At 54.7% G+C, this 27,957-nt stretch overlaps 2 protein-coding genes across 14 annotated transcripts; one reads left to right on the top strand and one right to left on the bottom strand.

Moving 5' to 3' along the window:
- The first annotated feature begins 98 nt into the window (after nucleotides 1–98).
- LRRC73 (leucine rich repeat containing 73) lies at nucleotides 99–4,414 on the top strand. Its single transcript, XM_030870636.2, has 6 exons — nucleotides 99–892; nucleotides 1,514–1,674; nucleotides 2,021–2,143; nucleotides 2,525–2,625; nucleotides 2,766–2,988; nucleotides 3,133–4,414. Exons 1-6 carry the CDS (start codon nucleotides 621–623, stop codon nucleotides 3,201–3,203), a joined length of 951 nt encoding a protein of 316 aa, XP_030726496.1. The 5' UTR covers nucleotides 99–620; the 3' UTR covers nucleotides 3,204–4,414.
- TJAP1 (tight junction associated protein 1) lies at nucleotides 3,902–27,957 on the bottom strand. Of its 13 annotated transcripts, none has more exons than XM_030870623.3 (12): nucleotides 27,885–27,957; nucleotides 27,280–27,371; nucleotides 18,232–18,361; nucleotides 11,410–11,507; nucleotides 10,620–10,745; nucleotides 8,988–9,016; nucleotides 8,085–8,246; nucleotides 7,810–7,876; nucleotides 7,549–7,578; nucleotides 6,660–6,767; nucleotides 6,475–6,558; nucleotides 3,902–5,712 (listed from the first exon to the last, which is right to left on the bottom strand). In XM_030870623.3, exons 5-12 carry the CDS (start codon nucleotides 10,716–10,718, stop codon nucleotides 4,612–4,614), a joined length of 1,680 nt encoding a protein of 559 aa, XP_030726483.1. In that variant the 5' UTR covers nucleotides 10,719–10,745; nucleotides 11,410–11,507; nucleotides 18,232–18,361; nucleotides 27,280–27,371; nucleotides 27,885–27,957; the 3' UTR covers nucleotides 3,902–4,611. The 13 variants fall into 13 exon arrangements, with proteins under 13 accessions (XP_030726483.1, XP_030726481.1, XP_030726489.1 ...); XM_030870621.2 differs by having other exon boundaries at nucleotides 27,755–27,928; XM_030870629.3 differs by lacking the exon at nucleotides 18,232–18,361 and having other exon boundaries at nucleotides 27,885–27,956.

The following is a 27,957-nucleotide window of genomic DNA, read 5'->3' as shown; positions in this document are numbered from 1 at the left end:
CGTGTGCCCGCGTGGTCTAGGCCGGGCAGGAGGCGGGGCGAGCGGCGATGACGATACCGTTGCCGTGGGAACCCGCCGCCCGCTCCTGCGCAGCAGCCTGAGCCCGAGCTGCCGCCCGCCACCCGCTGCCCGCCTGCCGGCCCGCCCGCCTGCCCGCCTCGGGCTGTCCCTGCGGGGCGGTAGGGGGAGCGGGGCTGGAGGAAGGGAGGGAACAGATGCGGCCTCCGAGCGGAGACCGGTTCCGCGCGTCCTAAGCCGAGGCCCCTGAGCCGGCGCCGTAACCGCGAGGGACGAAGACCAGCGCGGAGCAGCGCCCGCCCGGCCCCGGAACGCGCGCCCCGGCTCGCCGCCCAGACACGGACGGCACGGTCCGCCCCGGCCCGGGTGCCGCGCGGTCTCAGCCCGGCCGGCGACCTCGGCGCCTCCGCAATCCCGGCCGGCTCCCGCGCGGGCCCCGGCGCTCCTCTCCGCCGCCGCCGCCGCTGCCTGTGCCTCTGCCTCCCCCTCTACTCCGCTGCGTCGGCGACCCCACCCCGGACCCCGGACCCGACCCCGCCCGCGGCCCCGCCAAACTCGGCCGCGGCCCGGGCCCTGGCCCCGGAGGCCCAGCCGTGGGTACGATGTTGCCCAGCTCCATCCAGATATCGGGGGAGCCGCTGTCAGGCGCCGAAGTGCGGGACATCTGCCGCGGCCTGCGCGACAACGCCGTGCGCCTGCTCTCACTGCGCGGCTGCCGTCTTTGCGACCGCGACTTCGGCCGCATCTGCCGGGCCCTGGCCGGGGCCACGTCCCTGGCGCAGCTCAACCTTAACCTGGGCGTCGTGTCTAGCCCCAGCCGCATCAAGCAGCTGGCGGAGGCGCTGCGGACCAACCGCTCCATCCAGTCCCTCTTGTGAGTGCGCTCCCTCTAAAAGGGGTCCCGGGCACCGCACCCCTCCTCGCACTCCCCCTGCCATCTCCTGTTCCTCCGCACACCTTCTGGTACCTGTGCTTGCACCAGCCTACCTTCTCACCCCTATTCACGCACCTCATTCCTCTGCCCATGCCTCCACAACACCCTCCAAGCCCCTGCCTCACCTCCAGACTTTGAACACCAGACCCACCCCAAATGATATAGGATACCCACCCCTTCCTGGCAGGACCCGTGTACCTCCCAACCTAATCACCCGCATTGACTTCTCCGGGGTAGCTTGCTCAGTACCCAAAAAGGAATACTCCCCTGAGGACTAGATCCCTGCCCCTATGTTCTGTCCAGAACACCACCCACACACCCTTTCTCTGTGTTCTCATCTGGATCCCAGTCCCTGCCCCAGAAAAGAAACCGAATTTTCCCCTTCTAACTGCATTTTTAAGAGTCTAGAATTTTCTTTTTTCCTTCCCAAGGCCTCTCCCAAGTGCTGTGACTGAATGTCCCCCTCAGCTCTACAGCTCACCATAAGGGAGGGCGCCCCTTCCCCCTTACAGTAAGGACTGATGATTGCAGTAACCTCTGCTCTCTGGTCTCACCCCCCAGCCTGCATGGGAGCCCTCTGACAGATGCGGGGCTGGCCTTGCTGAATCCAGCTCTGGCCCTCCACCCTGCCCTCGTGGCTCTGGACCTGGGGGACTGCATGCTGGGTGATGAAGCCATCAACCTCATCTGTGGCCTTCTCCCCCCTGATGGGGCCAAGTCTGGTGAGCAGGGCCCTGCTGAGGGCATGGGCTAGTGTGGCCTTCATGAAAAGCTCAGTGCAGAGGGCAGGGGGCATGGCCTAGAGATGAGGGCTCTGACTGTGTGGGTGAGAATGTTTTTCGAATCCTCTTAGGAGGGAGAAGGATTGGGAGCTGAGCAGGATGGAGGCTCAGGAATCCAGGCTGCAGCGGGCAGGAAAGGCATGGGTCGCTAATGTCTCTGGAGCTCTGTGGAGGAGGTGGGGTAGCTCTCAGTCACTAGGGATACCCCAGAGATCCCCAGGTGGGGAATGGGCTTGAGAAAGGCCTGACCCTCTCCATCCTGGCTTCTCGCTATGATGCTGCCCAGGCTTGAAGGAGCTGACGCTGAGCGCCAACCCTGGCATCACCCCTAAGGGCTGGAGCCGCCTCGCCATTGCCGTGGCCCACAGCTCCCAGGTCCGCGTCCTCAATCTGGACTACAACCCTCTGGGTGAGGCTCAAGAAAGCCCCCTTTGATTCTCACCACCCCTCACCCCTGTCCAAGAACCTGGGACCATCAGTTGCCATGGTAACCAGCACACTGGCGGAGGAAAGAAGGGAGGTTCTGGGTGGAAGTAGAGGAGCCGCCTGTGTTGAGGACCAGATGACCAACAGGTAGATCAGAGCATCCATCACCACCCCTGGGCCTGGCTTGCTTCATCCATTCACTCATCAGTCACAATGCTCCCCTCCTGGCCACCTACCAGTTGCCAGCGTTTCCTGGCCTGGGGGTGGATTCTGAGGTTGTCAGGGCAATGGGGATGCTGTGGGGAGAAAGGGTTAGCAGGCCTGTGAATGCCGGTGAGTGTGTGCACGTGTACTATCTCCCCAGGTGACCATGTGGCAGCGATGCTGGCTGTAGCTGTGGCCTCCAGCCGCACCTTAGAGGTCCTAGACTTGGAGGGTACAGGGCTCACCAACCAGTCAGCTCAGGTGAGAAGTCTTCATGTTTGGGGATGGGCCAGGGGTTGAGGTTAGCCAGTGTGTCTGTGGACATACTGAAGGGGTGGCAGGTTGGAGTCCGGAGCTGCCTTAACTGTGTTCATCATTTTCCGTACTCTTCCCCACCGCAGACCCTGCTGGACATGGTGGAAAATTACCCCACAGCTTTGCGGAGTCTGGTGTTGGCTGAGAACAGCATTAGCCCGGAGCTGCAGCAGCAGATCTGTGACCTCCTCTCTGAGGGGGAGGAGGAGGAGGAGGTGGCAGGAGGGGCTGGCGACACCCAGGAACGAGAGAGAGGGCGGGAGCCTGCTGCCCACCAGAGGGGCAGTAGCTCCTGGATATGCCCCAGTGGTAAGAGCCGCAAGGGTTGATCAGAGTCAGGTCTGAAAGAGGCTTGGGACCAGGGAGAGTGGGTGTGAGAAACAGGCCACTTCTATTTGTGGTCCCCAGCGGAGGAATGCCTGGTGGTCTGAACACCTCTCTGCCCTTCCACAGATCCCAGCTCTCAGATGGTGCTAATGACGTCAGGACTAGGGGACAGTCTGTTGGCTGAGACGGAGATGTGACTCTCCATTCAGGCTTCTGCGCGTCATTACATTTGCATCTCCAGCACTTTGCCCCAGATGTCAGGGTCAGGCCCTGGGGCTTAGGAGGGTGGGGGGTTGGTGTGCCTGGGGCTCTGGCAGCTCCTGGCAGCATGGTGGGAGGCTCTGGAAGCTGTGACTAAACAAAATCGTTGGGGGCACTGGAACCCAAGGCAATGCTGGACTTGTTGGCAGCTTTGGCTGCAGCCCGCTGGCTCGGAAGAGATTTTATGAACTCGACAACCTGACGTGTGGCTCTGGTCACTGGGGGCTGGCAGCGAGGGAGGAATTGGAATTACCACTAGACATCACTAGGGGGCAGTGCCACCCCACGGCCCAAGCTCCAGGCAGCGTCCACTGGCCCCAAATGTCTCAAACAGGTCTGGCTCAGGTCTCTGACTTACAGGACCTGGGGTTCTGGGGTGACACCTTACACAGGCCCTGTAAGGATCGTAACTGAGGTAAAGAGCCCCCCCGAGCTGGGCTGGACCCTACCTCAAGGAGAGACTCAGGGGCCCTGCCGGGGTTACTTGAGGTACACCCTCTCCCTCCACCTGATGCTCTGTGCCCAGGGAAGCCCCAGGCAGAACAGTGGTAGGGGTCAGTCAGCAGCAAAAAGACTAGGACGTGATTAGGACTGGGAATACTCAAGAATGGGGAGAATAAGGGCAGAAGGAAGGTCATTAATAGACAAATTAGGCCATACCAGTAAAATAGTTTTATTTAATTTTAAAATAGTTATTGATGTGAAAATTTCCCAAAGCTGGGAGTTAACAGTCTAGAGCCAAGGTTGGGAGTGGGACCAGGATACACCTAGAACCCAGCTTGAGGGCCCTGAATCCCACCCTCTACTCCCTTCCAGAGGGAGGAAGGAAACAGCTGAGGGGAGCCCTGAGTCAGTCCTCTCTATCATCCCCCCGAGGGCCTGCTGTGCCAGGCCCTTGAAGGCAACAGCTCGTGCAGAGGATTTGGGGGGAGAGGGCAACAGGTGAAAACTGAAATTAGAGGTTAATAATCCCAATGACCCTCCTCCCCCCAACCCCTGCCAGATAAAAATAGAAAACTGGAGGATATGAAGGGAGGATGGAGGATAAACACTGATGTAATAACCCCCTCAGCTCCCCAGAACAGACCAATTTGGGCTGACTGGAAGAAAGGTCATGAGCCCCAGCTGCATGTTACCTTTGGAGAATAAATATTCCAGGAGGGAAAAACCATGAGGCAAGCTGGTACCAGTTACAGTCAGTGCAGCGAAAGGCCTGGTGTAGCCTGACCCTATCTGCACAGGGAGCAGAGGCCAAGGGCTTGGGCTAGGTGGGGACCCTGAGCTGCGAGGGTTGGGGCACCTTTGCAGTCCCCGTGCAGCAGTGGCAGGAAGGCAAGCAGGGCCCTAGTTGAGCAGGTTGCCCTGCTCCTGGGCCTGGGTCAGGCTGTCCTTGCGGTGCAGGTGGTGCACCCCCATCCTCTTCGGGCTGCGCTGGGGGCGGCTGGAGCTGGGGAGTGCCCAGGCCCTGCCCTCAGTGCGAGGAGTGCCAGGCTCCTCCTCTGTGCCACCATCACTGGGCAGCAGGCTCTGGCGCTCTTCCTCGGGGCTGATGGGCAGGTTCAGCTGTTCCTCTTCCTCCTCTCTGGGAAAGCCAGGGTCAGCTTCTGTTGGCAGCAAAAGCCCACTTTCACCGGGTGGGGAAGAAGGTGCCTGCACCTCCTCATCTCCGCCAGCGGGACCAAAAGCAAAGTGGCGCTGCAGTTCAGGGAGCGCATCACGTCCAAAGGCTGTGCGCTGGGTCACAGCGGCTGGGGGCGGAGTGCGGTCCACAAATGCCCGCTGCCAGCTGGCCAGCAGGTCCTCCTCGGAGCTGGCGGAGCTGGCTGGGGCACTGAGCCCCGGGGGGGCGGGGCTGGGCTGGTGCTGCGGGGAGGCCTGGGCCGAGGCAGGGCTGCTGGGCACTGGGCTGGGGCGGGCTCGCTCACTGCCCTCCTCCACCAGGCTCAGGGAGATGGCCTGGCGGGTGGCGTAAGTGCAGTTGGGCAGGGGGCTGTTGCGGGGAATCCGCACCTTATCCTCAGAGAATTCTATCACCTTGCGGCCAGGATACAGCGGGTGGGGTGGAGACGGGGTGGGGTAGGGACTCAGCTTCTCAAAGGCCGGCAGGGACATCTCCTCCTCTGGGGAGCCCCCCACGGTGCCCAGAGAGCAGCACTCCCCATTGGGTTGGGGGATGGGGCTTCCCGGAGCTGGGCAGCTGGCTGGGTCACCTGGGTCACTCCCACTCATATCCACGTGCACAAAGACATCCTCAGCCAGGGGGTGCCCGGCGCTGCCTGACTGGGCCGAATTGAGCAGAAGAGACTCCGGCTTCTCCAACACGCGGGCAATGACCGAGGTGGGCACCACAGCCCCTGGGGCCAGGCTGGGGGCAGGCCCCGGGCTGGTAGCCTCCTGACCAGTGTGCAGATGTTTCCGAACCATGTCCTGTAGCTCACAGGGCAGCTGGGGTAAAGGAGCGAGAGAAGGAAAGAGAGACGTGAATGAGCCCAGCCTAAGACAGCTTGCTTCAGGGCAAATATGACGGCTGCCACATATAAGGTCCCCCGTGTGCTGGGCACTTTGCTATCACCTGTTCCGCAGCACACAAAGGTATATCCTCATTTCGCAGATAAATTGAGGCTCGGTAGTGATAAAATAAGTTGAAGCTTTTGATTAACACAGCCAGGATCTGAACCCAGAACTGGTGCTAAGGCCCACATGCTCTCAAACGTCTAACTTCCCCATCTCAGTGGTAGATTCTGCCCAAACCAGACACAAGCTTGAGAATCAGTATTGACCAGAAGCCTTAGAAATACCTCCACTCCTTCTGTAGGCCCCATCAACCTTGAGCCTGAGTGCTGGGGTCTAGGGTTTGCCCCTTGGAGCAAGGGCCCCTCTCAATTATTCTTATGGCCCATACCTCTGGCAACCCCCTCCTTCCTGCATGGGATCCGGAAATTGAGATCCTCTCTCCCTGTCTCTGTTCCAGAAATACCAACAGGGCCAGTCCCCACTCTGCCCCTAGTGACGGGCCCTTGACAGCATGCAGGACACCAACCAGCGGCTGAGCTGACTGGCTTCAGAGGACACAGGGAGGCGAGGAGAAGGCAAAGCAGAAAGCAGGGAGCTGAAGGTATGAGGAGAGGACAGAGAGAGGTAGAAACTGGAGTTGGAGGCATCCTAACAAGGGCAGACGGGCATTGGCAGGGAGAGTACCCCACTCACATCAGCGAACTTGTGGTTACGGAAGTGAGACTTGTTGCACTTCAGGAGCTGCACAGCCAGGTTGCAGTCCAGCCGGTACCGCTCCTGTGGACACAGACGCAGTTCAGAGCCCGGCATAGCCCAGGGGAGCAGGGCAGGGCCAGGACATGGCAGCACAGGCAGGGAGGCCCCCGAGGTGACCGTACATTGAGCTCCTCCAGCTTGTTGATGGTGTTCCTGGCATCCAGCAGCTTGTTGGTCAGCTCCACGATCTCCCAGTCCAGTGTCTTCCTGTCCATCTCAGCCTTCTTGATCTGAGGCACAAGACTCACAGTGAACCCAGCCCACACCCCAGCCAGCCCTTTCTCCCCTCCCCTCCCCCCTCTTCCCGGCCCAGAGACACAGGAAGCCACAGGTGCTAGGGCAGCCAAGGCACACAGAGACAGACGATGGACAGACAGAAGGAGACCAGACACCTCTCCTGTAGTCCAGGCTGGCTGTGGGGAGGGGGCTCTCTGAGCATGACTGACAGCTGCCCAGGCCGGGACAGAGCAGTCTAAGAGCTGCCCGGCCCTGGAGGGCACTCAAGGGGCTCTACACACCAGGCGAGGCAGCTGGTACCTGAGAGGCAAGAACTGTGCAAACCCAGGGGCTGAAGCCGATGCTGCCTGTGGCTGTTTCCAGGATCAGGTTGGGAAGCGGGAGGAGGTGGGGAGTGGGGCTGCGTGGCGGCTGGGGGTGCCTGTGAGATTATCTAGTTGAGAGGGAGGGAGCTGCAGGCTCAGAAGCAGTCTTCTGATCTTCAGCTCATGGACTGGGTCCACAGGCCCGCTTCCCGCAAATGGCCAGGGCTTGCTGCCCACTGCAGCCAAGAAGCTGTGAGCATTCAGTGGTGACATCAATCAGTAACTCTGCCCAAGCCAAGAACAGGCTCCCCAGCTGTCCCCCAGGAGGGAGGCACTGACTGCTGAACAGGCCTCACATGAGGAAGAGGAAAGGAGTGGCCAGAGGGCAATGGCCGGGCCCCAGCAATCCCAGATCTCAGCTGAGGAGGAGGCGAGGGCAAGGGAGAAAACACACAAACTCAGACGCAACTGCAAAAATCCAGCTGTGGCTAAGAGAGGCCTGAGAGGAGAGTGCGGCAGCAACGGTGGCAGCATGAGGGAAGACGAGGAGAGAAGAGAAACAGTGTGAGCATTAAGACAGTCCTGACTCTCACAGCACACTGCGGGCCCCTCCCCACTACGGCCCACCCCCTCCCCGAGCCCAGGGCAGGATGGCAGTCCCCTGGCAAGTCCCAGCCCCTGCTATCCTGTGAGCACAGCGCCAGCCAAGCTGCCCTCCTGGACAGATTACCAGCGTATGCAGCTTGTCCTCTAGCTCCTGGTTGGTCCTCTGGGAAGCTGTGTAACTGTGCTGCAGCCTGTAGAGGGACACAAGGCAGACCCCTGGATCAAGATCCTGTTCTTCAGACCCTGCTCATCCCCTCCTTCATAAGGGATCTTGGGCAAGTGCCCCTCCCAGAACTTCAGTTTTCGCATCAGAATCAGATGATCTCTGAAGCCTCTCCGGGCTCCCTCCTATGAACAGGGAGATGCGTGCATGTGTGTCCCGGCCCCTCGTTCCCACACCTGCGGAACTTGTCCTTAAATTTGTCCAGCTCCTCACGGCTCTGGCCCAGCTCCAGCTCCAGGCAGTCCTGCCCAATCTCCAGCTCGCGCTCCAGGGCCTCAGTGCGCCTGGTGGCCGAGGCCAGGCGCCGGCGAAGCTCCTCATTCTCCTGCTGCAAAAGCCTGGTAGGGTGAGGGGTCAAGGGCAGAGGGGCATCAGAGATAGAAGGGCCACCCTAGAGTTCCAGGATGGATTCAGGAAGGAAGGAGTAGGGGTGACGTGAGAACAGGTAGCTGTGGGCAGGGAACTCCTTGAGATTCAGCCTGAGTCTGGGGCAGCGTATCCCATAGGCCTGCTGGCCCTGAGATCACAGCTTGGCTGGGAGGGGCAGAGGGGATGGGAGAGGACAGTCTGCCCCCCTCACTGCAGAAGAACGAGAAGACAGAATTGCAGGGGCTACAGTTCCCAGTCTGTCTCTGGTTACAGCCCAAGCCAGCTGGCCAGCAAGCCACCAGCTCCAGTTTCCCCACTGCACAATCAGGCTGCTCCATTATTCATCTTTTAGAAACCCAGCCCAGTGCTGCCCTCCTCTGCAGAGGCCTCACGTAGCTGACAGAAAGGGCTGCGGGGAGGCAGCTGGCACAGGAGGGCCAGGAGCTGGGGAAGGGAGCTTTGGCAAGAGCAGGCCTCTCAGAGCCATCCACCTCCTTGATGCCAGGTCCTCTTGGAGCCCATGGAATAAACCTCTTTTTCCAGAAGGAATATCCCAAACTTCAAGCCTCCTCCCAGAGTCCCTAAAACACCCCACCCCAACCTTTACCTCTACCTAATCCAAGGAAAAGCCCAAATGAAACAACAGCCTCGCCTGCAGCTAAGAGGGGCAGAGTTGAGGCAGGGCAGGCTCTCGGGCAGCAGATACTCACTTCATCCTCTCCGTGTCAGTCAGGGGCTCCTGGGCACAAAAGAACAGAAGCTTGAGGCTCAGCTCTGGACCACTGGCCTCCTGCTTGTTCCCCACCCCCTCCAAATAGCCCTGGAAACGGCCATGTCTGAAGCCCAGAGACACTCACAGCAGAAGTGGGCTGCGGGGCCCCACAGATAGAGGCAATCCAGTAACACCTGGACCAGCCTACTCTCTCCCATGCCAACCAGATTCCAACCCTCACCCTTATCCATACTAGCTCCAACCCCTCTTAATACTAGAGCCAACTGCAAATGAGCCCTGGTACCCATGCTACCTCTCCCAGGGCTAAAGAGAGCCTCTCAGCTGTTCACTGGGCTCCTAGTGGGCCCTGCAGGCACAGCCAAGACTTTCCAGAAAAGTGATGAAGCCAGGTGAGCTAGAGTAGGGTTCTGAGCTCTGCCAAAGCCCTTCTGGTCCCCAGGGCAGAATCAGGCCCTCACAGAGGCTTGGGAAATACAAGCACGTGGGGGAAGGAGAGCCTCTGGGCTAAACCTGACTGAGACAAGTAAAGCGTCCTCTGCTTTCACCCTCCTGCCGCATCCTCCTCAAGCCTCCACGTTGGTCACGAGCCAGAGCTCCGCCAAGCGCAAAGCAGAGCAGACCCGTGCTATGACAGGAGGGAAACATCAAGCAGCATCTGATTGGCCTGACTGCCTCAGGATGCCAATCACAGGCAGGACAACGAGGTGGGTGGCCCAGACCATGGACTTGGGAGCCACTGACACCTGGATTGATCCTGTTGTACCATACCCTGGTTATGTTAATCTTGCTGAACCCTAGTGGCCTCATCTACAAAACCAGGGGAATGCCCAGTGGGTGGCACCTAGCACAATATCTGGCCTTTTAATTTAATGTTTCCTGAACTGAAAATGGGCAAGTCATGGGTGGCATTTCTGCCGTGAATGTGACCAGAGTGGGCCATGGTATGCCTGATGCTCGGCACGTGCTGGCCATCTCTCAAGTTCTTTAAATGTGTTTCACGCACTGCAACAGGATAGAGACATGGAAGCAAGATGAATAAACTGCAGCACTCGTTTCCTCCTGCAGTAAGCTGAACGAGGGAGGAAAACCGACCTGGAGAATGCTTTGCAGTTGCCTGAAGAAGCCCTCCTAAGAATCTAATGCAGTTCCGAGCAGGGAGCACGTATTTGATAAGTGTCAGCCAGAAAAAGGAAAGCTGGAGGAGGGCCTGACTTTCAGGGACAGCAAAGAACAGCTAGTCTTGGGGAAGTCGCTGGAGCACTGCTTCCTAATGGCCCCCAGAGGGGCTGCAGTGGAGGACCAGAGTCCTGGCCTCCGGGCAGGTTAGCACCCCTCTATCGGGTGGGCTGCCTCTTGCACGAAAAACAATACTGCATGGGATCACTTCTGCTGAGCTACATGTCCTGGACACATGGACGTGTGTCACAGCTGTCCCCTATGAGTCTACATGGCTGCCACCAGCACTGCTGCAACTGAGAGCCCAAGTGTGTACCAGGAATGCCACACCCTCACCCCAACTGGTGGGACCAGATGTGCCCTCAGGACAGCCAGAACCCCGCCTCAGGGGCCTGCATCTGCCAGCCAGGGCAGGGGCACCACTCTTGCTGACCTCCTGCTCGAGCTGGGAGCCAGGAATTTCCAGCCGCAGCTCCCGATGCTCAGGTGGTGCCTTCCGGTAGGGTTTCTTAGCAGGGGCTGCACTGGTCATTCTGGGAGGTGAGAGCTCCTCAACCTGCTGAGGGGAACAAGGAAGGAGGCTCAGAGATGTGGCAAGAGGCCTCTGAACTGAGAAAAAAAGAGGACATGTAGGAGCCACCAGGCAGGCAGACAGGCCTGGGCTGCTGCTGGGGTCATTCGAAGGGCTGGACTCTGGTGTGTCAGTGCCCATGGGTCAGGGGCGTGCTGGATGGGGGCCCGGGTCCAGGGGGAACAGATGAGAGGAAGCCAGGGTCCAGGGACTGGGTGCAGGGAGTATGGATTGGGCCCGAGGAGCAGCCCACCCCTCGCCCCTGTGGGCTCGGAAAGCAGCCTCAGAGAAAAAGCTGCTCTCCAAGCACCAGTTTCCTCAACTCTAAACTGGGTTGAGAATGCCACCAATTTCACAGGGTTGTTTTAACGATTATGTAAAGCACTAACAACGGTAGCTGGCACTCAGGAAATGTTCGATAAATGTTAGCTTTAATAAAAATCGTAACCAGAAAGTAAGGGTTTGAGATGCGTTCCCAACCTGAGCTCCTCCAGGGGGTCACCAAGCTTAAGGGCCTTCAAGGTCAAGCCTCTCTGGCCTCCACCACTCTTTTCACCAGCCCCCACCAAGAAGGGCTGCCTGCTGCCGCCTCACCTGCCAGCCTCCCCAGGAGGGAACCCAGTGGGGGGTGCAGGCCTCAGCAGGAACATACCGTCCGTCTGTCAGCAGCTCTCTCTGTTCCGCTGTCCAGGAGTCAGCCCTCGGCTCTCCGCATCCCACAGCCCCGCCACTTCCTCTAGCCAATAGCTCCTGAAACCAGAGAAGGGAAGAAAGTGGAAACCAGGTGTCAGCCACCTGTCTGTCAGTACCCGCCAGGGAGAGCTGGACAAGAGTGGAAGCACTGGGCTCCCCATGAAAGCTCTGTCCAGGCCCAGAGGAGACACATGTGTGTCTGTGTGTGTGTTCATGGTCTCAGCTTATCACATGCCTGATTCCGGGATAGGTCTGGTCCTGTCTTGTCCCTATCCTACCTCACATCTGTCCTGTTCATCTCCCGGGCCTCTCAGAGTCTAGAAACAGCTAAGAGATTTGGGGGACAAGGGTTGCAGAAGAGAACACCAGGAAAAAGCCTAATAGAGGCTCAAGAAGATGCTGGGGGAAAAAGCTCCTGGCAATGTTTCCAGAAGGAGCCCAAACACCTAGTTCTGTGAACAATGGTGGCGAACAGACTGTGTGATGAGGAGGGGTAGGTCCAGGAGAAAAGCAGAAAAAGGAGCATTTTAGCGCAATGATGGTTCTCGACCAGGGTTATTTTGGTCTCCCCCGCCCCCTCCTCCCCCGACCCCTGATATCTGGCAAACGTCTGAAGACATTTTTGGTTGTCACACCAGGGGTGGGTGGTACTGGCATCTAGTGGGTAGAGGCCAGGGGTGCTCCTAAACATCCTATAAGGCACAATACAGCCTCCCACGACAAAGAATTATCAGCACAAAATGTCAATAGTGCCTAGGCTGCAAAACCCTGTGTAGAAAGCCCCAGTCTGAGGAGCTGAGACGCCTGGCTTCCACTGGGCTCAGTGGTGTGTCTGACACACAGTGTGGCCCTGGGTAAGTCCTTTCCTCACTGGATAAATCTGTCATCTGCACAGAGGTGGCTGGACTGAGTGACCTCTGAGGTCCCCTCCAGGTTCTTGGGGTTCTGACCTCTCCCCCACCTGTAATGAGCTGGGCTGCAGCATGGGGGCAGCAGCCACCACAGGGACCAATGGAGGCAGTAACCTCAGGTGGCCTTCTGGGCATAAACAATCTCGTGGCCGCCATCCACCTCACCAGAGCTGGGGCTGAGGGAAGCCTTGCGGGCTAAAGCGTGTGTTCCTGCTGCTGGGACATGCCCTGGCCACGACTCCTGTCATATTCCAACAGGGCCTGAGGCAGGAAGCACCGTGAGGGGGCGGGGAGGGCGGGAAGCAGGAGTGGCCTCCCTCCTCTGTCTGGGCAGCCTGGCCTCTGGTGTGGGGTTGTGGGGCTTGGCAGCAGGCACGAGCCGCCACCCCAGCCCTTTGATAGTGAGGCAGAGTGGGTCCCCACAGGGCACTTGCAGCAGGCCGTGTCGGGCTGACTCCACGCGCAGGAATCCGGGCAGGCCTGAAGGGACAGCACATTCCTGAGGTGTAGTCACCCCTACAGGTTCCCCAGGGCTACCCTTCCGGTGGGACCCTGGGTGGGAGCTCCTCCAGCCCAGGGGAAAGGCCCAAAAAGTCCCAAGCCAGCCTGGGCACCTGGGTTCTGATCGTCAGGGGGTCTCAGCGTGGGGGTGTATATGAGTTACAAAAGAGGAAAGAGCCAGAGCTGCAGGAGTAAGAGATACAGGTAGCCAAGAGCTCCCGGGAAATCCAGAGCTGGCTTCTGCCTTCTCCCCTTCTCTGCGGAGAAGTCAGGTCCCTCCTCCCTTCCCCACCTGCTCCCCACTCAGCTCAGTAGCCCTTTCTCCTTGCAGGCCCCTTTATATATACCCCCTCTATTCTCAGCTTCTTGTCTTCCCTATTCCTGCCAATGCCCACACTGTCCTCTAGGTACTGGGACACCTGTGTGGGCGGTGGGTGGGCAGGGAGGACACTGACAGGCCCAGGTAACTGGTCATTCTACCTGTGAGGAGAGAGCGGTCTCACTCCATACCCTACTGGCCCAGCTCTAACCATCACATGTCCTACAAGCTCATCCTGCCTCATCTTGACCTCACGGCCCCACAGCACGTATTCCCAGGCTTTCACGGCAAGATAATCTGGCTTGCTGAGGGGACAGACAGTGTGGATGTGGCTGGCAGTGAGATGGATCGTTAAGTGCAGGCTCGGACTATGGGATGAATGATAGTGGTGATGCGAGGTTCTCTCTCCCAGCCAGAGAATACTCTTTTCGTATGTGTCAGAGTCACAGGGAGGGAAACGACTCCCAACTGGGGAAGCAGAAGACAATGCCCACTAGCGAGACAGTCGACCAGGGAGCCTGCAGTGACCCCAACACAAGTCCATGAGGAAAAGTCCGTGCCACCCCCTGCCCCATGTCCATAAATTCCAGTGCTTGTTGGGGCCCTGGCTCCAACTCCTGAGATCTGCTAAGCACCCCAGATCCAGCCCATAGGGGACCACAATTCCAGTACTGAACAGGGACTCGATGCGCCTGGCAGGCTGTTGTCCCTGACTGGAAGCACTGCAGGGAAGGTCAGACCCAGGAGTGAGAGCAATGCCAGGTGCACTGCAGAACAAAGTAAGAAGCAGCTGAACAGCAGGTCCACAAGCTGGGAGAAGAGGAAAGATGAGCTGGAAGGCAGCAGAGTGGTCCCTCCAGGAAGACCCAGCTACTAGATGCAGCCTCCACTGGCCAGATCTCCTTCACCTCAAGATTCCCAGGTTGCTTTGGAGTGCTGCAGCCCAAGGAGGACTCCCAATGCCATGTCAAGAAGAAGAGGCCCCCAGGGAAAGCTGGACAACTCAGAATGTGCCATGCGCCACAAGGAGCAAACAAGGCCTTTTGGGTCCTCTTGGCCTCTGGATGCTGAGCTGGCTCCAGGGCACCTCCGAGAAAAGAGTCTTCTAGAAGTTCTAGAAATTGACAGGGAAGAATCCCACTCCCATCCCTCACCACAAACTACCTGAGCTTCAAGGAATTGGACGCAGATGACTCAGGATGTGGGTTACCAGATCACATGCTGGGTTTGTACTACAAGAACAGCTGTGCTCTGGGAGAAAGGCTGAAGCCTAAGTTAAAACCCCTGGCTGACCCAGTCTGGTCTGCAGCTCCTCGGGCTGGACCTGCAGGCACGACTGAGGAAGACACCCAGAGCAGCAGTAAACCCTCCCATCTCGTGGAGGTGAGGTGAGAAAGGAAAGCAGCTCTCCTCACTGCCCCCACCCCACCTAACTCCTCCTCCTCCTTCCTCTCCTGCATAGTATTCATTCTTCAGTTACTCAGAATCAGTTCAGAGGACAGACTCAACCCCCTATCTGCTGGGGCGGAGGCGTGGGGGGGTGTTGATAGCTTCGTAATTGTCATGTTGCAATCTGCCAGTCAGCTCAGGCCGCCTGTTACCGCCTGCCCTGCATGAAATACCTTCTCTCTGATTACAGCCCACGGGGCATGATTAGCTACCTCCAGAGAACAAAGTCTACTTTCATTAGAAATGGGACTCGGCACGCACAGGGAACCTGCACTGTGAACCCACTGAACAGCTGAGCAGAGCATGTATCAGAGACAGATACAAGGAGCAATGTGTGCCAGGAGCTGGCTGAGCAGTGTCCTTTAATCAAAGGACAAAACATCTGCCAAGCATCTCTCTCCAACCAGGAGATGGGACTCCTACCCACTCCCCTTCGTGGATACGGAGAGTGTGGGTATGTGACCTGGGGCCTCCATCGAGGTCAGGGACGCTGCTGTAGGCGGAGTAGGATAAGGAGAAACCTCTTCAGAATTCAGATTATCTCCAAACCACTATCCTCTCTCCCATTCCCTGCAAACACCCACAGAGGCAACAGCAAAAGGTTCAATTCCAAGAGCCAAGGATGCCCTGTTACTTCCCTCTGCCATCCTTTCTGTGGGTCTGCCCAAGGGCAAAGTCACCAGTGCAGGAGAGGAAGGGAGGTCCCAGCATCCAGCTTTCTCTCTGCTCAGGGCTCAGAGGCTACCCCCTCAACACTGGCCCAGCAGAGGGAGACAGGATTGAATCCAAAATAGGTCTGGCTCTTTGGCTTTTCAAACTCTGCCCTCCCCCACTGGAGGTCTCCTCTAGCTCCCAAGCTCTGCACTACCCTGTCCACCGGCCCAGTTCAGCTGCCTGCCCAGAGACACCGCCTGCTTCCCCAGCTCCCCACATCACCCACACTCTCTTCAAGAAATTAGGGTCCCAACAGTTCCTCTGGGCTCAGACCATTTCTGAACTTACTAATGTCTCTCTGCTCCCAGCCGTCACTGAATCAAGCAAGTGAAGGACCTCAAGGGGCCAATGAACCCAACCTTCTGCATCAGGGAAGGCACACACCTCACCACAAAAACCATTAAAGCTCTTCTTTCGTAATTCACCCAAAGAAAGTCAAATGGACGTTAGCAATCACTGCTGCTTTTAAAATGAAAGGAAAACGGCCCTTTTTCTGAATACTCCAGCTGTGCTGTATGGTACCTTAACCCAGCAGGATATAAATAAATAATAAAAACAAATATGGGCCCTTCCTGAAGCCCCTAATCAACCGCTAAACAGGAACATCTGATCACAGGGACTAGCGCCTCCCCTGCGGAAATCGTCCTCAGCTGTGAGCCCTGATGTAGTCTCTGAACACTACAGGCCTGGAGGAAGTTGCACCTCTCAGGGCAGGACATACTCCTGCCATACATATCTAGCTGCTTCTCAAGCCTCTGAAATCCACGCTCTGCCTCCAGCTGAGGCCCAAGAAACACAAACCACCACCCTACAAGGGCCAGCCCTATAACCAGCAGGGGCCCCTGAGATTGCCCACAAGGACCACCCCCCCCTCCCAGTCAGTATGGCTCCTCTCCACCTCGACTGTCAGTGAACAGCCGCACAGTGAGCCGATCCGACCAAAGCAGGCTGGGTTCAGCCTTCCCCACACCAGGCCCCCAGTTTCCGGCACAGCTGTTCCTGAGATACCTAAGCAAAGCCCTCAGCGATGCTGGGCGCGTGGCAGGCAAGCAGCCAGCAGAGCACAGGTGGGGCCCAGGCAGGCTCTGCTCTGGGCTGATGACAAGGCTGGAAGATGCCAGTCTGTGCCCAGACCAGCCCTGCTGCCCCTCCCCCAGGCAGGCCTGTCACCCCTCGGGGCAAGTTCAACCTCACCCTCTTGGGGCATGCTGCCTGCGGCCCTGACCTGGCCCCCCCGCCTGCTCTAAGCAGAACAGACTGACAGGTTTTTAAAAGCCAGAATGGGTGGGAATTATTGTGCCCCAAAGTCATCCTGAGGCCTCAGAACTAGTGCTGGTGACCTGGATCCCCACCTGAGCAAATACCTCAAGTCTATCCACCTGGCCTCTCATTCAAGAAAACACTTGACAGGAACAAAGGGGCTGAAGACTACTGATGATGATGATCCAAGCAAACCAACCCCCACCCAAAGGGAGGGCCAAAAAATCCCCAGGATCATAAGCAGCACTTGACCTTAGTCCCCATGCCCTCTCCTAAGGAAGCGCAAAGCGAGGGTGGCCCTGAATCAGCCCTCCACTCCACGCTCCTTCTGCTCTCCTGGTCACAGCCAAGCCATAAAGCCCTCCAGCTTGCTCCCTCCCTACTCAGGGTCCCTACACATCCACGCAGCACCTACCCCCTCTCTCATTTACACACTTACACCTCATGGTCACAGGCAGCTCCCTGCCATCTCCCTCCTGGCTCAAGGGAAACAGAATCCACTTAGAGGACCTCCAGGTCTCAAGTTCCCCCATCCAGCCCACCCCACCCTGCACTGCCTCCAGAGGCTGGAGACGGTGTCTGTCTACAGAGTTACCCATGCAGAACACCAGGGAGCCCCGAGCAATCGGCCTTCCTGCTACCTCTGGAACCCCCTTCTCCTTTCCAAGCCTGGAGGGAGGTGGGAGCTTGTCGGGGGCTTCTCCATGGCAAGCTGAGGCCAAGGCCTCTCCTAGGCCCACTGTGGAGTCCAAAGCCAGGTCCTTCCCCCTCTGGCTGAGCCGCCCTTCCCAGCTCTTTTAGGTTAAAGTCCCCGTGAAGCTCCAGACGTGGAAGGCGGTGGGCGGACTAACTCCACCCACTCCACCTCCCAGAGCCACGGTCACCAATGGGAGCTACATCTCTGGTTCTGGGCTCCAGCTTTCAGTTTAAGTAGTTTCACTCTTCTGCCCAGGCAATTTCCCACAGCCAGGCCAAGGTTTTTCTCAACTTCCCCACCCCCAAGAAGAACCTGCAATTGATCCTAAATTCAATTCGTACCCTGGGATGAGAATAATGGCGACAGCATCTTCCCCTCTTTTTTTTTTTTTTGGCCCCGCCGCAGGCCTTGTAGGATCTTAGTCCCCGGACCAGGGAATAAACCCAGGCCACGGCAGGGAAAGCGCCGAGTCCTAACCACTGAACCACCAGGGAATCCCCACCATCTTCCCCTGTTGATAAAGGGAGGAAACTATCCGGTCTAGCAGAAAATTCCCTTCCTACTCTCGTTCCATCTGTCTCTGAGGCGTGAAACCAACAGTATGGTAACTGAGGGATGTTCTCAAACTCCACGGTGCTAAAAGCAGATTAAACAGAAATGCTAACCATTCTGTTTTAAGGGAGAACTGATAGCCATGGTACTAACTAAAGGGAGAAGGAGGGGCAGAGTCCAGCAGCAGATGGGCAGGTGCCCATGCACAGCGCCACCCACAGCAAGGAGACTGGGAAAATGGAGGGAACTCAGTAGTAAGGACAAGCGAGCAGAGGAGATGGCATGATGTAAGCAACGGGGAGAAGGCACAGGCCGGGGGAGGAAGGGAGAAGAGAGGCATGGCTGGCGGCACCCTCAGCTGGCCCAGGTCAGACTCACAGGGTTAGTGTCTTCTCCCCAACCAGCCAGCTCTCCTGGTTAGCACGGTTAGCGACAGACTCATGGCAGACGCCCTCCAGGCACTCCATACAAACAGACAGCTTGGTTTGTGAGCAGCCCAACTCCGGAGCTGCAAAGAGAGAGCAGAAGGATTGCCAAGCTGCAGGATGCCTGAGGGTACACACTGCACTCTCCTGACAGGGACACTCCCCCAGACTTACCACCAGACCCTCAGGGGCTTTCTCCACTCTAGAAAGCATGCCTCCTGAAAGTATAGCAGTGAGCCCAGCTCATGACCCCAGGGATGGTCAACAGAAAGAGAGGACTGCCGTTTTGGAACGGGGCACTACTACCAGGGGGAAGCTCCCCTGTCTCACCTATTCCCGGAACATTGCTGCCAGGCTGCACTAGAGCCCTGAAAGCTGCTTGTAAGAACAAAGCCACCCACAGCTGCAGCTGCCACCTAGCCCAGGCCTGTGCCAGCAGAGTTCACCCCACCACCTCCCACGGGCTCCAAAGAAAGGGGCTGGGAGAGAACTGGCCCAGGGACCGGAGGCTGGCAACAAGAGCTGCATGGAAAGCCCAGTACAATGGGGCAGTGTGCACCCCAGCCAGCTGAGCCAGTCAAAGGAACGGGTGACACACTGCCACCTTTCAGTTTCTGAAAGGGCCAGGGAATGATGCTTCCCAGTGAGCTGGCGCCAGGGGGACCCAAAGAGCAAGGATAAGGGCTATGCTACAGCCAGGCTCCCCAGACCCCGAGAGGGACTACCTCACCCCCTCAGAATGAGCAATGCCCAGAAAGGCTAGCGTTCCCACACAGCTAGCCCAAGGAACACTCTTTCCTGAAAGCCTCCAGAACCACCTAGGGGAAGCGACACACCCCGGCTTTGAGATCTCAAGGCAAATGTGCCACAGCAGTGGAGTCCCAGAGACCCCCACCCAAGATGTGACCCCTGGGTCAGCAGGACAGGAAAGCCCTTCTGTCTGAAAGGCCTGCAGATGATGAGATGACTCGGGGAAGGAAGGGGAGAACAGAGACCACCCTGGCCCCACATATGGGCCTGGCCTTCTCCCAAGCCCAGGCCAACAATAAACACAGGCAGGAGAAGCCTCCGACAGGCTTCCCAACTGCCTCCTCACTGGGCTCCCCGCATCGCTCTGACAGCCCCAGAGGTCAAAAGGCCATGAAGGGAGAGATAACCATCTAGCAGAGAAGCAGAGAAGATGACAACTCTTCCTGTGGGCTCTGACCTCTTCGCTGGACTGGCAAGGAAGCATGGCCACGGGCAGGCTACCTTCCGAATCCTCACCACACACACACACAAATAAATAAATAAACACCAGCTGGGTCTGGTTTGCTTTTGAAAGGTAGAGCAGCAAGTGACCTGGCTAATCCAAGGTTTCAGGAACTAGAGGAGACTCTCTGCACTAAAACAGGGGTTGAGAAATCAGGTAATTCTACTCCCTTCCCAGCCAAAGATGAAAGAGGAGTGAAGGAGAGAAACACGTGAGGCGAGAGTGTTGATGCCCGCATCACGCTTGCACCCATCCTGGTTCCCACTCAAGGGCACTCCTGCCAGAAAATTTCATCCCAGAATAAAAGACAATCCCTCAGAGATAAGCAGGGTGCCCGCTGTGGCAAGAGCCTCCAGGAAAGTTGGTCCATCCTCCCAAGGAGCCAGCCCCCAGGAATGCACCAGGCTGGGCAGGAGGCTGCAATCAGGCTCCTCAAAGGCTCCAACAGGGAGGGACTCACTCCCACCCTCACCCCCCGGGGGTTAACTGTTAGGAGGGCAGAGCAAGCTGGAGAACAGTATGTATTACTATCGAGTTTTGTTTATTTTACAGGCGATACACGATGGGGAATGTCTGGAAGGACACAAAAATGATTAGAAAGATACATGATAAATGGTTAACAGTAGTTCCCTATCTTTGGGAAAAGGCTTAGACAGGAGCAGTGGGGGAAGAAAGGAAAGGTCTTTTTACTTTACTTTTAATTTTGTATACTTTTCTGTATGGTTGGTATTTTAAACGAGGACATACATTATGTTTATGATGAAAACATACAGCTCCTCAACAAACGGACAAAATCCCTCCATCTGTACTGTGCTTTACCATTCTGGAAGTGCTGTCCCTTCCATTATACTTCCTTTGATCCTTATAGCCTAGTGAGGCCCACGGAACAAGTGGAGTTCTCCCATTTTGAAGCGACAGAGAGGACAAGTGACCTGCCCAAGGCCACAGACACACTGGGACAGAACCCTCCATATCCAATTCCAGTGCAAAGCCTGGAAAGCTGTCTTCTCCAGGGAGCCACAGGAAAGCGACTACAATTCTGCCCTAATTAAAGACCCTCAGACTTCTGAGATTGAATTCCCCACTTGGCTTACCTGGGAAGGTGCAAAGAGGCCACTGCTCAGTACCCAAGGCGATAAGCACAGAGTTCTATCTCTCTGGTTGGCTGAGTGGAAGCACAGGGCTCTCGGGTCTAGGCTGACTTCCCAAAAAGCAGTCCCTACCCTCAGGGAGATCCCTGCCACAGTTTACTGTGAGAGCACAGAAGCTCTTCACAAATAGGAGGCCATGTCCTTTATAGATTCCAAATGTCACCTAGTAGACAGTTGGCACTTACGAGATAGACCAAGCAAAGTTCTCACTCTTCTACTCATGGACTCAGTCCCTCTGAAGCCTAAAAGCACACAACACAATCCAGTCCAGCTGGCTCACCCAATCTCCTCTCAAATCTGCTTAACATACAATGCAGCTTATTACTCCTGCCAAGATGCCATCAGGAAGATATGCCACATTGCAGTGTGCACCCCACACCGAGGGATGAGGGGTAGAGCCTGGGGAAAACTCCTTCAATCCACTTCTGCCTGCTGGTTTCATCCTTTTAGTTCATCTAGACACTAACAAGGCTGTAGTAAGTCCTGGTTGTGAGCATGGAGCCCACCAAGACAGGACCAGTGATACAACAGAAAAGCAAGCAGGTTACAGTGGGCACTAAAAGGAGCTTAATGAATAACAAAGAGGATGCCAGCAACCAAAGACCTTTTAGAAGATGCTAATTAAGCAAGAAAATACACCTGTGTGTACTTCGATTCCTCTTTTAACTCCTTCCTGCTGGCTTAGGGATGTGTGATTAGAACATAAGGCTGAAAAGGGAGACAGCTGAAGCCAAGCACCTGGAAGATCATTTAACCACATTAACTCAACCCTGGAAAATAATTAGTAATGCGATTGTTAATACTATCACCGTTTGTTTATGCAGGACCTTCCTTCCTGAGGGTTCAAAAAGCTTTGCCAGATAGATCTTATCTGCTTTAGTCTGAGGAAGGACTGGGTTGGGTCACACAGGAACCAGAGCTGCTCAGCACCTACTATGTACAGTCTAACTTAAACGCTCAGCCTTCAATAAATGACCTTGCCCCTAAGAAGCTTCAAAGAAAGATCTTGCCCCTAGATGGGGAGAGACAGGTTAACTGCCCCCCTGCATCATAGTGTGATGAGTGCTCTCAGAGCAAAAAGGAGAGGCACCTGGCTGGGGCAGGGGTTTTAGGACCAGACAAAAAGGTTGCCCTCCCGAGAACCCAGACAAATCTTCCTCTGATTGTAAACTCACACTGGAGCACCACCTGGCATTATACAATTAAGAGGTCTAGACTTCTGGAAACAAATTCCTTTGGTGTTTGTTCAGAACTGGTGCCCGAAGAACTACTCCCATCAACGATACCAAAAACAAAAAGGCAAAGAATGGACAGCGACCCTTAGCTTCCACCCCATTTCTGGGGAGCACCTGAGTTAAGCCTGTTCTGTGGCACAAGAAGATCATCGAAGCCGTAAGAAAACTGGGACAAGAAGTCTGGCTTCCTCAATGCCTAGATGTGTTCCATCAGCTTCACCCAACATTTTTCAGTCTACAAAACACCGGGGAATATGGATCATCAAACATGCCATCCAGTCATCCCCAGCCTTAACTATTGGATTGACCAAAAAGTGCGTTCGGGTTTTTCTGTACCATCTTACAAATCCACCACCTACGCACCCCCACCTGTACCCACCAAGGTCATCATCAATCTTGCATGCATGTCACAGTCCATCAAAGGAGTTGTTTCAACATAACAGATGGGGAGAAGCCTCAACAATCTTATTTTGCACACTGATGCTGTACCCAATCTCACCTCTTTTGTTGCTTCATCACAAAAAAGGAGACTCTCTCAATTTTACTCCCATCTCAGAAATGTTCCTGGCTACCTGGCAAAAATCAAAAGGCTTACTCTACCTTGAATAAAAACAAAGCCTTTTCTTATCCACTGAGTTTTCCAAAGTGGGATTCATTCATTTAACAAATATTTACTGAGTATCCTTCATATGCCAGGCACCTTGCTACAGGCTGTGTACTCATTATCTCTAATGCTCAATACTCTTGCAAAAAAGGTAATGTCACCTTCACTTTATAGGGGACAAGACCAGTGATCCTACTGGTTAAGCAACTTGCCCAAAGTCGCACAGCTGGTAAGGGGCAGAGTCGGGATTAAAACCCAGCTCCAAAATCAGACTCTATCTACCACATTGCTCACCCCACTTCCAACTCCCCTCACCCCCACCCTCCCAGTCTCCCCTATCTCCCCACCCCCACCCCATGATCAGGGAGGGTGCCTCCTCTACAGGGTCAGCTCAGTGAAAGAGACAGACAGGTAAACAGAGGACTCACCACACAACACGGTAAGTGCCAGGACAGAGGTTCAAAGTGCTGTGGGGACCAAGAGGCAGAAAGGAAAGCAGGGAAGTCTTCTCATCGGAGGAGACAGAGAAGCTGGGTCTCAGGGGATGAGCAGAGCTTCAGAGACAGAGGTGAGCATTATGGAGAGTGAAGTGCACAAGCAAGAAGAAAAAAGTAAGCGGATGTCTAGAAAAGGTTCAGGAGCAGTAGGAAACTCAGGAGCAAGGAAATACAGGACAAATGAAGCAGAGTGACAGCAACTCAGGCCAGAGGGTTGAATTTAATTTGGGCCAGAGTGCTTTTTGCATACCACGTTAAAGAGTGTGGACTTTATCCCAAACAAGGGAGAAACCATGGCCTTTCTAAGGGAAGAGACATTGGTTTTTTGTTGTGGGTTTTTTTTTTTTTTTTGCAGTACGCGGGCCTCTCACTGTTGTGGCCTCTCCCGTTGCAGAGCACAGGCTCCGGATGCGCAGGCTCAGCGGCCATGGCTCACGGGCCCAGCTGCTCCGCGGCATGTGGGATCTTCCCGGACCGGGGCACGAACCCGCGTCCCCTGCATCGGCAGGTGGACTCTCAACCACTGCACCACCAGGGAAGCCGCAGAGACATTGGTTTTTTTCCTAGGAAAATAATTTTTAGAGCAGTAGGGTAGAGTAGGGAGAGACTGCCCACATTTCATTCATCTGTATGCACCACAGCATTATAAAGCACCTCTTCTGTGCCCTGCACTATCCTAAATGCTAGAATACAATAGTAAGACAGTATCTGTTCTCAAGGCACTTAGAGTCTTGTGAGAGTCAGACAAGTAAACAGGCAATTACAATGCAGCCTAAGTGCCAAAATAGAAGTAAGCACAGAAGGACAGTAAAGGGCGGTGGGATCCCAAAGGAAGTGACATTTAAACTGAGACCACAAGAGCAATAAGGAAGGTAAAGGGAGTCTGGAATGTCTGCATTCCAGACAGCACGACCAGCTTGTGCAAAGGCCCAGAAGCTACAGAGAATGAGATAAATTTAGAGAGCTGTTAAGAGGCTGAATCCAGGTGAAGAAATGAAGGCCCAGTTTACCCACAGGTCCTCGGCACTCAAAATATGGTGGTGAGAAGGAGGTGAAGGGATTCGATTCAAAGATAATACATGAATATGGGGTGTTATGAGAAGAAACTGATTTAGACAACAACAAAAAGAAAATGCTAAAGGGAGAGAATCGGCTCAAAATCTATCAGGCTTCACCCTGAAGTTCAATCATTTGCTAAAATGTGACCTGAATCTAGAAAGTCTGAGGACTTCTACCAAAACACAAAGGTGTACTCTATGGAGATAACACGTTTCAGCATGCTGACCGAAGCACGAGTCAAGATAAAGCACATTATCCTGAGATACGTGGCTCCTCTATTGATGGAGGAGGGGAGCAGAGACTCACAGATGCTAACTCTCAAAATCACACATGCCACAACAGACAGAAAAGCTCATCACAGGGCTGCGGCAGAATTCCCAGGGCAAGTCCTGAGCCCCCGACACCAGGCGCGTGCCAACCCTGATGGCAGAATGGAGAGTCATTTACTGAAGAAAAAGATGGACCCCGAGGGTGTGTTAAATAGACAGGACATGACTCAGAAGGAGGGGAAGAGTAAGTCATAAATACAGGGCAAAGGAAAGCCAGTCAATCAACCCTTGGGTACACCTCTGCCCCAAGGCTGCACACGGGTCTCCTGCCTGTTAAAAGGAAAGAGACTGGGCTCGGCAACAGGGCCTTCCTCAACAACATAAGCTTCAGCAGAAGCACATTTACTTTCCATTTTCCTCTCACGTTAGACGGAGGGAGCTGTCTAAAATGCCACATTTTCCCCCCTGTGTAGTTTGCTACTTTTTATTTTTAAAAGAAAGATGCACCCAGACCGTCTATGAGTTTAACACTATGGCTACTTCAACTGCTCATGTCAGTAATCATAGTCAGATTGAGCCTTATATTTACATCTACATTAACTAACACCCACACCCACACCTTTAATGCATGCTAAGAATGGATCCCAATGTAACTGTCTGCTCACCCAACCCAGCCCAAGGTTTTCCAAAGCACAGTCACCAAGTTGAATCACAAAGAGAGAGTCCAGATTTGGCTAACATGGCACAGGGCGCTCCCTCACCAATCCCTGCATCAGTTATTATCTCTGAGAGGAAGGAGAGAGCTGAGATGAAGAGCTCAGCTCCTAAAACATTTTTTAAACAAAAAATATTTTACTACAATATGGGTATACATCTAACCATCATTACAAGCAAACGAGACACACATTGCCAGTAGGCATATTTAAAAGTTAATTTCATACCAGATGCAAAAAAAAAGGCTCAACTGCTGAAGCCAGATTGCCTGGGTTCAAATCCCAGCTCTGCCACTTACTAGCTAGGTGACATTGAGCAAATTACTTAACCACTCTGCACCTCTATTTACTCATCTGTAAGATGGGGATACTAACAGTATTAAATTACTTCATACAGGTAAGGCACTTACAATAGTGCCAAGCACAAAGAATGTGCTCAATAAACACTATTATTATTATTATCACTCAACTGCAAATTAGATAATTCTGCAGCCTCACAGCTTCAAACAGGAAATCACTGGCATTTAAACATCACTTTAAATAGCTTAACGAGGATATTCTCACTACACACAAAATCTATACTATCCAAAAGCTGTGCCTCTTCTCCTTAACATCAGGATAGCAGCTCAAACCAGTACAGGTCCTCCACAGAGAGACACCAAGTTCAATCATGAAGCAGAAATTAGTGCTGAGATCTGACTAGTATAATAACAACAAATACATATTGCGTGTCAGGCACTGTTCTAAATACATTAATATACTGACTTATTTGACCCTCACACAGCCCTATGAGATAGGTAATCTTACCATCCCCATTTGATTGATAAGAAAGCTGAGGCATAGTGAGCTGGGCAATTTCTAAAGGTCACAGAGCTACACATGGCAAAGTGCAGATTTGAATAGGCAATCTGGCTCCAGAGTCAGTGCTCTTAATCTCTATGTGCGCTCACCACACTGTCCCTGCTGATCGCAATTTCCTAGGGACATCCACAAATTGTTCGCAGAAAGAGAAGTTTCTCAACCTTCTAGAAATGAAGTCACAGCTAAATAACACCAGTTCTTCAGATACTTGAAGGCACTGAAGCTAGTCTAGTGACAGTGATTCGGATTGGTCTGCCTGGAGTAAGCCTTTTGCAGGCAGGGATGGGGTGAGAGTGGGGAGCAGGAGATGGTTAGTGCGGAGTCCTAGATCAAACCAGACTTGCCAGTCCAATCATGGAGCAGATGCTGGCCCTGAAACAGGCTCCAGTAAGAAGCATGCTCCCAACTCTGGCTTGGGCATAACCACAGGGCATCAAAGGAAGTGAGGACCATACTCACAGCACTCTGTAGCTCCAGACCCCTTCTCTTTTCTCCAAACCTAAGTCCACTATCTCTCAAGCCATGCTTAGCTTTGCTAATGAAACTGATTTTTTTTAAATGTGGTTTGATGGGAAGAATATAAAGGAAGAGAAGAAAACTACCAGAGGAGAAAGGGGCAAGTTTTACAATCCTTTCCTTCCATCACCACACTGGTCCAGGTTGTAAAGCAGCTCTCCAAAATCAAGTGTCTCAGGGACAGAATCATGTGAAAAATGTTCGCAGAGCTTTACCCCAGTCAGCTTGACCTCTTACCATAAACTGACCTGGGTTTCTCCTCCCTAATCCCAACCTGCCTCCCGCCCTTCTCTGACCCCACCTACCCACCAAATCCACACCCCCCAAAGAACACTAACAAGCCCTTCTTACCAAAAGAAACGATCAAAAGAGACAGACATGCTGCAAGAGTGAATTCAGGAACTGGTGACAGCAGGTACCTAAATGGTTAGCGAACACCACCAGAAATTTGTTTTCTTATGACTCCCCACCATCTGACACCCACAAGTCTCCACTTCCGGCAGGATACCAAACTGAAGATGTGATGGGGAGATCAAAGAAAATACAGTGAGCATGAATGCACTGCTTGTGACAGGGATGTGTTCAAATACTTTCAGCCTGATCTCTATGCTCTTGCCCACGTTCGCCTGCACAGGTGAAGGCATACACAGCTCAATTCTACACCCAACTCTCAAAAATCAGCGTGAGATCTAAGGAGAACATTAACTTAGGGACCACAGGCAAAGGGCAGCCTCTATAGAAGAGTGCCCTTCTCAGATTAAATAATTTTCAGCATCACTCGTAGCCCATGCATCCTGCTCCGCTCCCAGGGAGCATGCCAGCCTGTCACCGGAAGCCACCTTACCCGCTCTGGGGTTGAGCTGGGGCAAGTCGCTACCTCTTCTTCTTTCCAAGTATTGTGATTTCTTCCAGTCCCTGGGGCCCCTGAGTCTTCAGCTGAAATTGGGGCAGATGCTGCTATAAGAACTGTGAAAAGGCTGATCTAAGTCTAGAAGATGGTCATTTGATTGGCTTTAGTTCCCTCTTTACCAAACCTGCCCAACATCCTTAAGTCTCTCTTCCCCCCTTCCCTACTCTCCTCCTCCACGGAAAAGACCCCTTTCCGCTCCCACCGGCCTGGTACGGTCGGGCCTCCGCCCCACACTCCAGGCTTTTTACTCTCCGCTAAGAAGTTCCGCTCCAGTTCGTGACTCTGCTTCTCCGGGGCTGCGTACCTACTTCTGGTTGCCCCGCCTCGGATCCCCTGCCCCAGGGCTACCACTGGAATCTAGGCCCCCTCCCCTCCATTCCTATCGCCTTTTTTTCTCTCCGCCTCCAACCTTCCACCACTCCATTTCCTCTTCTTAACCCCGGTGCTAGTCCTTCCTCCGTCCCAACTCCATGTTGGTGTCCCCATGATCTCCTACAAGTCTAAACTCCCGGCCCGACTACTCCAATCCCACAACAAACTTTCTGCCGCTGCCCACTCCCTTCAGACCGCCATCTTGCCGCAGGGCAGGCCGGGTAGTGGTCACGGCCGCGG

Source organism: Globicephala melas, chromosome 11 (genome assembly GCF_963455315.2).
Source record: "Globicephala melas chromosome 11, mGloMel1.2, whole genome shotgun sequence".
Taxonomy (NCBI): Eukaryota; Metazoa; Chordata; class Mammalia; order Artiodactyla; family Delphinidae; genus Globicephala; species Globicephala melas.
The sequence above is the reverse complement of the archived record's forward strand: the minus strand, read 5'-3'. Positions and strand labels throughout refer to the sequence as shown.